This window comes from Adiantum capillus-veneris, chromosome 4, assembly GCF_014529385.1.
Source record: "Adiantum capillus-veneris isolate H3 chromosome 4, ASM1452938v2, whole genome shotgun sequence".
Lineage (NCBI taxonomy): Eukaryota > Viridiplantae > Streptophyta > Polypodiopsida > Polypodiales > Pteridaceae > Adiantum > Adiantum capillus-veneris.
Window position 1 is genome coordinate 53,048,020 of NC_140934.1, and position 14,624 is coordinate 53,062,643.

The 14,624-nt window shown below is 41.2% G+C and overlaps 1 protein-coding gene across 1 annotated transcript; it reads right to left on the reverse strand.

Annotated features, from left to right (window-relative positions):
- Positions 1–8,080: 8,080 nt before the first annotated feature.
- LOC147459170 (uncharacterized) lies at positions 8,081–11,801 on the reverse strand. The gene is made up of 2 exons (XM_086509779.1): positions 11,588–11,801; positions 8,081–8,566 (listed from the first exon to the last, which is right to left on the reverse strand). The coding sequence occupies exons 1-2, from the start codon at positions 11,754–11,756 to the stop codon at positions 8,526–8,528; spliced, it is 210 nt and encodes a 69-aa protein (XP_086365905.1). The 5' UTR covers positions 11,757–11,801; the 3' UTR covers positions 8,081–8,525.
- Between the last annotated feature and the right edge of the window lie 2,823 nt (positions 11,802–14,624).

Genomic DNA, 14,624 nt, shown 5'->3' on the forward strand with positions numbered 1-14,624 from the left:
TTTTTTTTTGTAAGACGTTAATCATGGCACGTATTGAAACACCAAAAAATTATGGGTTCATGAGACGAATGGCCCAAAGATAAATCACTTAGTAGATCACCTCAAGTATGTTTGGAACAAAGAATCGTTTAAACCCTACGGCTGTGATATCTTCACTTTGTCTAAGATGTCACGGCACTGAATCACCTTCTCCACAACAACTTACGTCCATCGTAAATGAAAAATAAATTTGTGTCTATCTTTGCCAGGCTCTCCTGCAAAATATCATACCGCAACTGGGATAGCGTGCTCAGATCTCGAATGGTTATAGTTGTTAATAGGTTCTCATCATTGTCAGTTACCTCTATGTACATCACACTATTGCCTTCAAGGTTAGCTACCTCTTGATCCATCGACACAAGCCCACCATCAACAAGTCGAGATATTATACCAAAATGATAGTATTAAGGATTGTGTGGCAATCATGCACTTGACTATTAAGCTTTCAAGTGCAATCTCGGTGGCAATACCTTTTGACTCCTTTGTATGCCTTGTCGAAAAGGCCATTGCAAAACAAAGCATCGAGCCTCATTGCACAACAACATTTTCCTAGAAATTCTAATGGACTATGAACCAAACAACTCAATGAAAAATGTGAATGGGATGAATAAAACTATCTTGATGAGCTTTGTTGGTACATTAGGCCTTAGTGAACGTTGAACATCCTTGAAAAGCTTGCTTTTAACCGATTCAAGAGCAAAATAGTCAGGAAATGGCCAATCCTCCAAAGGTAAGTAAACCAAGGAACCTGGTCCGTAATTTCTTTCAAGTTGATAGAAATGGTCATAGAAGAAAATACTGGCATCAGCTAGACTCCTATTGCTTCTACCCTCATACTGAATCTGGCCAATGTGAGCATGTATAACATAAATGAGGCCAATGATGCACTCCCCAGGCTCCCACTCTTGATAGGAAGAGGGGTACAAGACTGGAACAATGTTATAAAGAAACTTAGAAACAATTACTAACATAAAGAGGCTTTTAAATGAGGAAGAACCTGCATAACTTAAAATTTCTTCTAGGAGTTTTGATTGAGGAATAGTCACCACCATGCTGCATAATATCACCATGAGTCCAGAATGTTGCACAAGGACCTCTTTGATAGTCTTTCTCCCAACCTCAATTTTGAAATCCTTGACCCTTCCAAGAAGACCTGTACATATTGGATTGTTGAGGTCTCTTACTTCTACGAGGCTGTATAAGCACCCATGATCCCTTGCTTATATGTATCTCTGTCCATTTATTAGCAACATTGATTGAGTTGCAGATGAGAATTGAGAAACAGAAGACTTTAACCTCCTCGGAGTTGGACATGTACTATTGGTGGAGCTAAGAGTCATGAAGCATCGACTAGTACTATACCTAGGAGGTTCATCTACAAGTAATTCTGCTGATATTCAAATTGGAGATGATGATAGAGATGAAGATCAAGATTTAGGAGGGAAGGAAGCGGCTTCTTCAAAAGTAGGGACAAGTTTCCTACTAAGGAGAGACCCCTAATGTCATCCAGGTCCCCAAAATTTTTCAAATTTTGAAAACGCCAGGAAAATTAATGGTGGAAAATGGATTTTGAATATGGTGAAAAGGCCATTCTCACTATCAAATGGCTTGTTCTAGCCCCAAATTTTAGTAAAATAGCCATTTTAAAGCTCACTTTTGGAATTTTTGAACATCTTGTTTGAAGTGTTCTCACTGTATGCGCATGTTTTTCTCTCTCCACTTAATAGCCCTCCAAAAGACCTCAAAAATGTTATAATGTGTCATCAAAGTTTCTATTGACTTGCACTTGAAGCATACTCTTTATCCTTGGAATGATTGGAAAGATTCGTAGAATCTTTGTAGGGACAAATTTCCCTTGTGTGTCCTCTCTATAGCTATTTGATCGGCATCTGGGACATTCTAAATGGTCGTACTCATTTTGAAAGAGTACAAAATCTTTAGGACATGCATGGATTTTATACTCGTAATCATCACCTCTCTCATTTTTGCCACCACAATATATGTTGCACAGTTTGTAAGGCATATATATGGTGGATTTCAACTTTGCACGCTGATGAGATCTCTATTTGTGATCGTGGATGGTACGGAGCAAATTAGGGGCCACAAGACCCCCGAGGCTTTTTATTTGCCAAATATTCCTTTTGCCAAAATATCTTGACAGCCGGAAGACATTCATAAAATGGTCGTCCACTGGCCAGTTGTCCGAGGTCTATGGTCAGTGGTCGGCGGTGGCTAGTGGTCTTTGGCTGGTGACCGGATTTCCTTGGTAGGTGGCCGAGTTCTAGGAGGACTTGTCTACCCAAAAGCGGCTACACTGGGCGCATGGGAGAGTCCTACTTGGACTTAGTTACACAAAGGTGGCCACACACATGGACACATGGCCAAGTTCTACTTTGACTTGGCTATCTAAGGGCAGCTACACATGGGCGTTTAGAGGCTCCCTTACATCTATATAAGGAGGGCTTCTCATGGGTAATTTGGTAGAATGGTGTGCACACTTGATGCACACAACACATCCTTGTTGAAGGATTGTTAGTCCCTTGTATTCCTACTTGCTCTAGTTGTCTAAATCTCCATCTAAGTTCTACCTGAGAGCGCATAGGTGGATGATGCCATCACTTTGTAATAGTGTGCTAATCTAAAGTTTTGATTTTCCACTAATCTACTTTGCATAGTATCGCTCTCTACTCTCCTTGCTACTGGATCCTCATCCCCAAGTTTGTAAGCAACTATTTGGCGGCAGGTCGGGTAGGGGGCATGTGATTGCCTTCTAGCAAAATCTGCTTGTTGGGCAATCTATCAAAACCATATAAAGTTTTTAAACAAGAACTTTGTCTTTTCAGGTAAAATAGTATGATATATATATTTTTTTTTTCCTGAAAAGCTCTGTAACACTTGTGTCGGACCATCCATAAATAGATTGTAGGTTAAGCATTGCCAAAGTTGTACAAAGAACATAAATGTTGGCACCGTTGTAAAGCGGCATGCAAGCAAGCCTTTTCATCATCTCTCCTTCATCTTCGTCATTGTCATGTCGTCATTGTTGATGGGATGATTGAGGTTGAGAGGTAGTTTTGCCTTGAATGCTAGCGCTTTCTCCACCTTTCAATGATGGGGTCCATGTCAAAGAATACATCCAACATCTATTCCATCTCAACTTCTTGAAAAGTAGCAATGATGGTTGATGGGGTGGACTCCACCAATGGTGTTCCATTGATATTTGCCTCCTTTGTTGAGTCCGTGTTGAGATTGGAGCGATATCAATATCTAAGATTTGACCTAATCTCTTTTTTACCATGAGATTGGTAACACAAATCTTGTAGATTCTCTACAGGAAAAAGATCTTTGTTGCATATATGTTGATCACGGATCTTTCATTTTTGAAAGATTTGATGCTTACATAGTATACAAGGGCATGCTATCCTATCATCTATAATTAATCTAAAGACTGCAAACAAATTAACAAGTGATAGTGAGTGCACACGGCTTGACTATTATTAGAGCATATAACATAATAGATAAATTTGAACAAATGGCTAGCTAGCCCTAAGCGGACCAACGACCAACCATAAAAGTCTTCGCATGGCTAACCATAATAGCCAAACCAAAAGCCTCTAGCCCTAGTCGGCCAAACCATAAGCGTCTTAACCCCAATCGGTGAAACCATTTGCTGCTAGCCTTAATCGGCCAAACCAACAACATCTTTATATGAACATCCCTAATTAGCCAAACTAAAAGTAGATAACAATGTAACTTAACTACCTCAACTTCTCTAGTCGTGCCCAATCCTCGCACACGTAGGTCTAGAGATGTACGGAGATCAGGACCATGGGATAATACTTTTGTCTTTATTGATCAATACCTATATTCATTGGTGCCACATAAGTACACATCCATGTCGACATGATAGTGTATATAGATCAAGGACAAACCCTAGTACGTAGCAGTCAATCCTAAAACTCTTATCGGTCAAACTAAGCCTCTAACCCTTAACAAAAACGTAGTCAAATACACTACCCTAATCTAATTTAGAGCGTCTTAACTTAAGCAGATTTACACGGCATACCGTAACTGTCCCCGAACTTGGCTATCTATTAGCAGCCAAACCAAAAGACGCTAACCCTAACCGGCTAGCACTAAAAGCAGACTTGGAGGGACCAAACCTAAGCAGCTTTACATGGCCTATCCTAACCATCCAAACACGGCCATCTATTAGCAGCCAAACCCTAAGCTTCTAACCCTAACCCGATTTGGAGCAGCCAAACCTAAGCGGCTTTACACAACCTACCCTAATCGTCCAAACACGACAATCTATTAGCGGCCAAGCCAAAAGCCACTAATACTAAGCAGTTAGCCTTAAGCATTTTAAAATGTCTAAATATTGTCCTAATCTGATTTGGAGTGACCTAAAATAAACGGCTTTACATGGCCTACCCTAACGCTCCAAATACGGCCATCTATTAGCAACCAAACCAAAAAATTGCTAATCCTAAGCTGCTAACCCTTAGCGGCTAACTCTAAGCAAACTTGGAGCGGCCAAAGCTAAGAAGCTTTACACGGCCTACTCTAATTGTTCAAACACGACCATTTATTAACGGCCAAACCAAAAGTTGTTAATCCTAAGCGGCTAGCCTTAAGCGGATTAAAATGGCTAAACGATGTCGTAATCCGATTTGGAGCAGCCTAATCTAAGCAGATTTACCCAACCTATCTTAACTGTCACCTACCTAGACACGATCATCTCTTAGCGACCAAACCCTAAATCGCTAGCCCTAAGCGGCTAGCCCTAACCCATTGGAGCGGCCAAATCTAAGCAGCTTTACACGGCCTTTCCTAACCGTCCAAACAAGGCTATCTATTAGTGGCCAAACCAAAATCTGCTAACCTTAAGCGGCTAGCCCTAACCATATTGAAATAGCTAAACATTTTCGTAATCCAATTTGAAGCGGCCCAACCTAAGTAGTTTTACATAGCTTATCTTAACTGTCTAAACACGGCCATCTATTAGCGACCAAACCCCAAGCCGCTAACCCTAAGCAACTAGCGCCAACCCAATTTGGAGCAGCCAAACTTGAGCGGTGTTATACGGCCTACCCTAATCGTCCAAACATTGCCATCTATTAATGACCAAATCAAAAGTTGCCAACCCCAAGTGACTAGCCCTAAACAGATTGAAATGGCTGAATGCTAGCAATGTCCTTATTCAATTTGGAATGGCCTAACCTAAGCGGTTTTACACCTTAACTATCTAAGCAGGGCCATCTATTAGCAGCCAAACACTAAGCCACTAACTCTAAGCAGCTAGCCCTAACCAATTTTGGAGCCGTCAAACCTAAGTGACTAGCCCTGACCATTCAAACACGACCATCTATCAGCGGCCAAACCAAAAGCCGCTAACCCTATGTGGCTAGCCCTCAGCAAATTGAAATGGCTAAACGCTGTGCTAATCCAATTTGGAGCGGCCTAACATAAGTGTCTTTACACAGCTTACCTTAGTTGTGTAAGCATGGCCATCTATTAACAGTCAAATCCTAAGCCACTAACCCTAACCCAATTTGGAACGACCAAACCTAAACAGTTTTACACGGCCTACCCTAGCCGTCCAAACACGGCCATCTATTAGTGGCCAAACCAAAATCTGTTAACCCTAAGCAACTAGTGCTAAGCAGATTAAAATGGTCAAATGTTGTCATAATCCGATTTAGAGCGGTCTAACTTAAGCGGCTGTACATAGTCTACCCTAATAATCCAAACACGTTCATCTATCACTAGCCAAACCAAAAGCCACTAACCCCAGAAGGCTAGCTCTAAGCAGAGTAGGACGGCCCTAAACAGATTGAAACGGTGAAACATTAAGTTTAAGCCCACTGAAACATGCAACTAGTCAATCCTAAGTGGCAAGTTTTAAAATAATTAGAATGGTCAAACGCTAACACTTTAATCTAAGCAAAATGGTCAAACGTATTAAGCGAACTAAGTTTTAATTTCAACACAAAGAAAGTAACAAGTTCTTCTGTCTGAGTATAGATTGATCTAAACCAATTCAAAATAACTCACTGATTCTTTTTCAAACTATTCTTATTATCAAATTTTATTAGTTTTTATTTTCAATGATAATATTTAATCAAAATTTGAAAATAGTGAATTTAATATTGTTTTTTTCGTGTGTAAGCATGCGCGCGTAGTGTCTTAAACTATGTGTAAATTTATGTAAATCTTTATTTCTTCACGTGTTTAAGTGCATGTATGTGTGTGTTTATGCAAGAAAAGAAAGAGATAGTGCACTCACAAGCTGCCGAAGTGAGCATAAAACGCTTGAGAAGATGCCACGCGCGTCAAATCTGTAAAAAGAAACACACATACACACTATGTCTCACACATACACAGAAACCAAAAACCTACCATAACTGTATAAAATAATCTCACCTTCTTGTTGTTTACAGAGTTGGGATCAAACTTGGGAACATGAGATATGAGTAGTTGGTAATATCCATCAGCTTAGGGGAACACATTCCTTTGTTTTACCTTCTTCTTTTCTCTTCTTGTGTTTCTTCATGCATCCCTCCAAAAAACAACAGAGCACGAAAACCTCAATATCTCTCAATCGGTGCAAAATTAGTCTATGTCGTGAGACACAAAAATACCAATTTTATAGAAAATGTGTTTTGTAAGAAAAATTTAGAGTAGCACTTTTTAGCCTTCGTCATATTATCTCTCACCCACCTTTCTTTCTATCACGGACCCCACATGGCCTCGGAGACTACCCAACTTGTCTTACATCTTTTTTTATACAAATCTTTTCAAAATTCTACATTTCACAATTAGCATATAATTGAGCATCTTTTAACCATATTTTCACTCGTGGAGCGGAGTGACATGGCATTGCATATAATAACACATTTCTAAGCATTTTATTAAAATTTATATGTCCATAGATAATGTGTGCGAGGATCTAGAATGCCATCCATTGCAAGTGCACTATATGGGCTACACAATGAATGTCCCAAGGCACTACTTCCGTGAATGTGTGTGAAGCCACCCTTACTTTAAAGGATAATACCATAACATATATGTTTTGTTCTCGACTATGATCTCCCTTTGATATATCTCTTGATTGTCCCAATAGTTCGTTCCCTCTAATTAGCACTAGATTGGTAATGGGACACTTATATGTTTTGTTTAGTGACCATTTTGCTTGAATTATTCAAGGAGTTCTTAAATGATTTTTTTTGTGTTACATATCCACAAAGTTGACTTATGAGCTAGAAAAACCTTAAATTTTTTTATAGATATCAATTCTGCCATTAACCTTGCTCTTGCATATCATTTATTAACAAAAAAATGTGTTATGTTTTTTGCAACTACCACTTTAAAACTCATGTTTGTAAGGTTTAGATTACTAGAGGATTAACTTAAATAGTTCTCTCCATTTCAAGAAAAATCAAATGTTCAGATTGAAAGTTATGACCAAATTACAAGAATTACTCGATCTTGTTTTTCGAACAAATTCTCCATTTTTATGATTTTTTTGTTGAGATAATTGAAGTCCTAAGGCAACTTTGATTGCGTAGGTGGCTTGCATAACATACAACTATTTTTCCTTGAGTTTTGGGACACTTAATACTCCATATAGCATACTATACAAAGATGGTTTAGTGTTTTGATCGAACAAGAATTAGAGCTAATCTAGTATAACTTTGTCAAGATTGCTAACTTTGTAGTATTTAATCATAATCTTCAAATTTATCGTTTATCATTCAACATTTTCTACACGACTCTAAAGGTCATAATGTGGAACCCAATTTGTTTATGTTTGCTAATTTTTTTCATTAATTCATCATTGTGCCCAAAATTCTCCTTGGTAGGAGAATTATTATGTTTTTGCCAAAAGCAAACCTAACCAAGCCTTGGAGACTATCTTGAAATTGTCCAATCAAGCATGCTATGTTAAAAACAACGTTGTCTATGAGGTTTTAGATTAAAAAGGGGCCCCAGGTGTGGCTATGTAGCATGTGGGGAACTATGGGGACCAACATCCAAAAGGACTATGGCAACGATGGAAGCATATGAGCAAGCAATACAAATCGTTGTGGTCATGCTTACTCAACAAGAGAAGGTACAAAAAGCAGCACAAGTCATTGTATCTCTCGTTAACGATCTTGTTATGGGTTTTGCAAACTCGAACTGGTCTGACAACAGGTCCTGCCAGCAGAAAGCTTCTGACCAGCCCTGCCAACATTCTGGACATGCACTTGGAACGAGGCAATCACAGAAACAAACACTGTGTGCCAGAACTTACGAAGATGGTGTATGAATGTAGAGATGGCAGCAAGGGAGAATGCACTGAATCAGGGAGAATGCCTGATAGAGCACATACTCAGGATGGAGCCTAAACAAGCAACTCAGGATGGAGCCATCTCTAACAATGGTGCAGGAATTTGCCGAAGTTACTCATGGCCACGACAGGCTCCAGCTTATACTTATTCCTAAACCGCAATCATTGATGTGCTCCTTGAAATATCAACACCTGCAAGTAACAAAGAAAATGAATACAGATTTAGAGGTATGGTTAAAGTCAATTCCTGATGGCATACGATGGACTGTTTGTAAGCTCTGTTCAACCAGCAACCACGTTTGGCTACTTAGAAAGTACATTTTAAACTGTCCTCTCTGCAGAATTGCAGACTTTAGTAGCACCCCTTCTATATTATATTTGATCCAGAACCCTCTATGTATCATATTTTTGTTATCAGGTAGGTTTCTGCATGTAATCATACATACATACTTTTGTTTTCCGATGGGTTTCTGTGGGTAAATAATACACCGATTGTTCGCAAATCTTATCCATCTGATATCCTTCTGAAGTCAACAATCAAGTGCAAGTATTATTACTTGAAAAACATACAAGACTTGGTAACAAATATTCCGGTAGCCTTCTAGTGGCTTTCTTGCTTCCTTGAAGTACTTGAAGGCCAAACAAGGTTGTAAATTTGGCTAGCAAACTAAAATAAACAATAAAAGATTCACAGGAAAAATTGAGTAAAAATTCATTACCAAGAGCTCCCACCTGATACGACAGGCAACCTCCTTCCTAAAGTATCTCCACCAAGAAGAAGTCTTCATGCCAATGAGCAAGCAGCAACCTCGTGAACATACTAGGTGGAGAAACTAACTCAGACCAACAGAAAAAGCCATCAAAGTAATGTCGCATAGGTAATTGCTCCACATTCTAGTTATATTCACCTATTATTCTTGCTGAAAAGGAATGACCACAGTCGGACATCACACCGTTAACGGTTCCAAACCCTGGCCTGGCAACTAAAATCCTCTTGCTAAGAAGGAACTAAGGCGAAAGGTTGACCCTGTCCCAGCAGCTCTTGAGATAGGACACTGGAGGCTATGGGCTTGGGAGTGCTGTCCACTGGCACGAGTACAGTGGGATCCTGGTGAGTGGCTATGGAGGGACCCCCTCTCTTCTGCAGACCGCCCAGGAGTCCCTTTCTTTCAGTACACTGTTCGGCTTGGACGTCATATACTTGCAGCACAGAGAGAGGCCCGCCCAGCTGCAGCACGTCATTGGCAGGAGGAGGGCCTCACAGTTGAGTTCTTGGCAGCTTTTTGGCAAAGGCTGTGGGACTCCAGACAGCCGATGCGCGTCACTTTGTTCCAGTGGTTGGTTGCACACAGAGCCACAGCAGTAGGGAGCTGGCTTGTGCATAGTGGTCTCTCGGCCACATGTACAACCTGTGACCAGTTGGTGGAGAGTCAGCGACACTGTCTTTGGGACTGTCCCTCGGCCCAGCAGGTGTGGCTACGAGTTCTTCGGCTGATGCCTGCCCTCTCCACGGCTCGACAGTACACTTGGGGGATAGCGGCTTGGTCCACCCTCACGGGCCCGGCACTTCAGTTTGAGCTATCTTCCACCAGCAAGATGATAGTGATACAGGGGGGGCGACCTACACTCCAGCCTGCTACAGACCTTACTCCACAGGAGTGGTGCAATGAGTGAGAGGAGTGTTGGGAGCTCATCAGCGGCCTAGCTCTCTGGTTCATCTGGCGGGCCCGTTGTTTCCGCATCTTTGAGGCTCGCCCTGTGCTACCAGCAAAGACTGTTCGTGACTTTTGGCTAGAGCTGATCCATACTCTCATAGGACAGCTTGAGGGACTACAAGGCAGCTCCGACCGCATGCGGAAGCGCCGCGAGGCTTTCCTTCGACTCTGGCACCCTGGGCCTTTCTACACCATGGTCCAGGGGGTGCTCTGATGGCACTACTGTCCACCTGTGTGGCTTTTCCCTCCTCCCATCTCTTGATTTAGCCCTATTGTATATATGCTGTTTTCTCATTGGGAGAGTCTCTCCATCATGCTTGTTGTAGCCCTCTCTTGCAGAGGTGGATGTAGCCCTATGGGCAGTTTTCATTAACTAATAGAAGGATCTTTTTCTCGGAAAAAAAAACTAAGGCGAAAGGTTTAACAAACCCCAAGATGGAAGTACAGTCCAAATAGGGCCACAAGGAAGAATTAATGCACTCACTGCACTCACTTCAGCCTCATGAATTTAATAATTAGTGCAGTTCAGGATCTTTTGAGGCAGACTTGGACAATGCCAACCTGGCCTTGACTGTTCAATCACAATAAATCCATAGTAGAGTTAGCTCCCTTGTACAAGCATCCTTTGAAAAGAACAATCCCAAAACCTGAACTGGTCCTTGCTGCAGCCAAAAGCAGTACTAAAAAGCGTGTGATACACATGCAAAAGCCACAAGCTCCTAGTCAGATAATTCCTTGCTTAGCCTTGATGTGAAGACAAACCTTGGAAAAAGTCAGCAGTTGGATCGGCATCAGACTCATGAACATTGGCATATTGGAAAACACATTCAATTCAAAGTCAGACACAGTAATAAATATAGGGTTCAGAAGCTTCTATATAGAGTGACTCCTCCATTAGAGTCTTATTGATTCCATCAGTACCGAACATGCACTTGGCCATGGCACAACTGACATGAGACTTACCACATGGCAAGGATATCTCTGTCAGCAATGTAAACACAGAGCCTATTATCCAAGATAGATCCTCTAGTTGCATCTTCACATACAAATAGTATTTCTTATCCATAGCCCTTACTTGGAGAGCCTTAGGTAGTTAAGTGTCACAAAAATGAAGGCTCCATGCCACTTGAGTCAGAAAGTCCATTCATACCACTACCACCTGAGGGCAGCACTCGCCATCAAATTCAATCGCATACACATTTGCAATCTCAGTTTTAAACGGTACTATGTCATCACCGATCGAACAATCTTAACAATGCTTAGTCAAAAGCATCAAGGGCAGTGACACCTTATCCTTATCGAGACATCATTTGTTCAGGTCTGGTTATCTGGAAAATCTACAAATACACGAAGTCTCCTGGAAAGACAACTTGACCCATATAGAATTCGAACTTGTCTCTCTCTTAAAAGAAGAGACCAGGCAATAATAAAGACTGGCCAGATATCAAACTTTTACTCATAAAGCTGAGGTTGAAAAGAACAGACGCAGCATACATACCTACAATTCTTGCAGAAATCATAGAACCTGTCGCCAATTCCCTGTCAAACCATATTGTGCATTGATGGCAGGAGCCGTCATGCATCAAGCCGAAGTGGGGAATCATAGTAGAGGCTAGGTTGACAAGCTTCCATTCACGCAGCATCTCAGTGATATGGCGATGACTCATGGCACCCAAGTCTCATCTTGCTCGGAACTCCATCAGTCATTAAACCCTAGGTTCAGTGTGAAATTTCGAGAAATTATGTGTGAAGACTTTGTCTAAAATGTATATTATCCAAGCTTTGAGAATTCAAGCATTGCCTAGCTTGTTCGAGATATAATTCTTGACACAAAGTTTGAAAGCGGATAGATTTGAAGCGAGCTCCCCCACCCACGCCCCCGCTCACTACCACCTGATGGCATGCATTGTTGCTTCTACCACCGACGGCAAGTGGCCTTTCCTTTGAGCCATTGCAACTCTTCATGCTCTTCCACGTTGCACCACCAACTTCCAACCCCTCCCCCTGTCAACCTCTAACCGCCCCCCCTTCCTCTCTCTCTTCCCCTCTCCCTCTCACACAATCTCTCTTTATTTCTTTTCGCACCCCTCTTCTCTCTCTCTCTCTCTCTCTCTCTCTCTCTCAGGTCATTCTGGCCTTCTGAAGACGTTAATATAACATTTCATTTCTCTCTCTCTCTCTCTCTCTCTCTCTCTCTCTCTCTCTCTCTCGGGGCGAGGAGTCTCATCGACTTTTGCACCTTATACCTTCGTCGAGTGCGAAAGAGTGAGTACCACACACTACTTGAGTGCTCATCCTCTTTTCCCCTTATATTCAGCCATGAGCTCTCCCTACATACCTTTCTCTCCCAACCACGATGTGGACTCTCTATTGCGACGCTCATTTCAGCCATTTTTGAGCATCGAGAGTCACTTATGACCTCCACTCACACCACGTGACATGTTCATTTGGTCCCATAGGTCATATTTGACCTCCGAGGACGATAATAGAACTCTCTCTCTCTCTCTCTCTCTCTCTCTCTCTCTCTCTCTCTCTCTCTCTCTCTCTCTCTCTTTCCGTAGCTCTAAACTTCCAACTGTCCTCTCTATCGGTTCCCTTGCATCAAATTTCAACAAGCAAGAAAATTGACATCAGACAAGATTCGAAGGTCACAAGCGGCCAAGGGATGGTTGCCTTGTACTTAGAGAATTTTTTTATAATAAAAAATGCATGATAAATCATAGCAAAACACCAGTAGAAGTTCGTAAACTGTAGTGGGTTCTCCATGTTGTGGCTTGCCACAGAACTGGCAACACATTACGATCTCTACAAGAAGTTTGGTTTTTGGCAAGTTTATATGGCTTGCAAGACCGCCCTTGGCCTTTCACTACTTTGGACGGTCTTGCAAAGTAATTGTGGGGCATCAAAATTCGACACCAATCTACAAAAAAAAAAATCCAACGGAATCAATTTTGACAAGGCTCTCAATAAGGAGATCTTATCAAGGGACAATCGACAAAGTTTCCAAAGTCTTTCAAATCCATCGGAGGGCATGGCAATGAAGGACATAAAACATCTATTCTAGTATACATGCAAAGTGCCAAGCATACAAGCTAAACATACAGGGCATAAACAATGACCTTAACATACGACGTGTTTTGTACTTGTTTAGAGCAAGAATGCCTTTTAAACTTCAGATGCAAGTCAAGAATTGCCAGAACAATGCGGTTACGCCCAAGCTAAGGTAGCCACCGCTCGACTTCGACACAAATTTAGTAAGCAAGTTAAAATTAAAGTTTTGAAATCTAAACTTATTGAAGCTTGTAGATCTCTCCATAATTCAAGCACAGAAAGCAAAGGTTGCTTATGTAAGCAAGGTTTTGAAGTCGGGAAAAGCATGCTAGCTAAGTTTGTTGAGATATCTACTCTTAGCATTGGATCATCTAAGGTACACTTTATCAGTGCAATAGTGTAATTATGGCATGCATTAATTGCGGATACTCTTTATGCTTCCACTATGGCATGCAAGGTCGATTAGTTGTCGAGGATCGCCGAGGTCAATTTTATTTTCACTTTGCCAACTGTCCATTGTTACAGCGGAGCAAGGCTCAATTAGTATCCAAGGTAATCTTTTGACAGTCAAGCAAAGCTCAACAATAGAACATAAGCATATGACAAGCTTGGCCCTTGAAGAGTTTTATAATGCACAACATGTGACAACTCAAAAGGCTCCGAGCATAGAAGCACAATAGGTTTTTATTATTGAGATGTCATTATCTAAAGCAAGGTTTCAGCTTCTTAGATATAGAATACTTGCTTCCAAAGTTTGCGATATGCTATCAGCATACGGACTTGGGGGATTTGCAAGTGTATATGAATGGTTATCCGATATTACCAAGCCAAAGGGCTTACCAAAAACATAAGATGTGCTTCAAGTATGTCAGAATCCATGGCTATGAGCTAGATTGGAAGCAAACTCGAGGCTTATCATCGTCAAGGTAATACTTTAGTTGATACTTGTTACTACATTGCAAAATCATGGATTCAAAATTCACTTTCAAGAGAACATTTGCTTTTGGATTTGAAGGCAATAGGCACAAGACGGGCTACAAGTTTGGAAAATTTCAAGTTTTTATTGTCTTTTATGCATTTTTAAGCTTTAATTTCAAAAGATCGCATTCCTTGCTAAGCAAGGGGCTTTGGAGGAGATAATGGGAAGCAAGGCTTCTACGACATGCCAATGCCTTGTTCATTGAGATAGGCTCTATGACAAGGCTCCAAGGGTTGGGGAAATTAAGATACAAGTTCACCGTTTATGTACGACAAGGTCAAATCATAATTGAATGTATCCGTGCTAGTTCTAAATAGTGCAAGGCACTAGCAATCCAACTTTTGAGGCCATCATTGTCGCCAAGTGCTTATCCATTTGTTTATAGTTCTAAATAGTGCAAGGCACTAGGGATATTGGCTCCAACTTTTGAGGCCGTCATTGTCGCCAAGGGATTATCCATCTATTCATGATCTGTGTCATGCAAGCATGCTTGTAAGGTGGACTA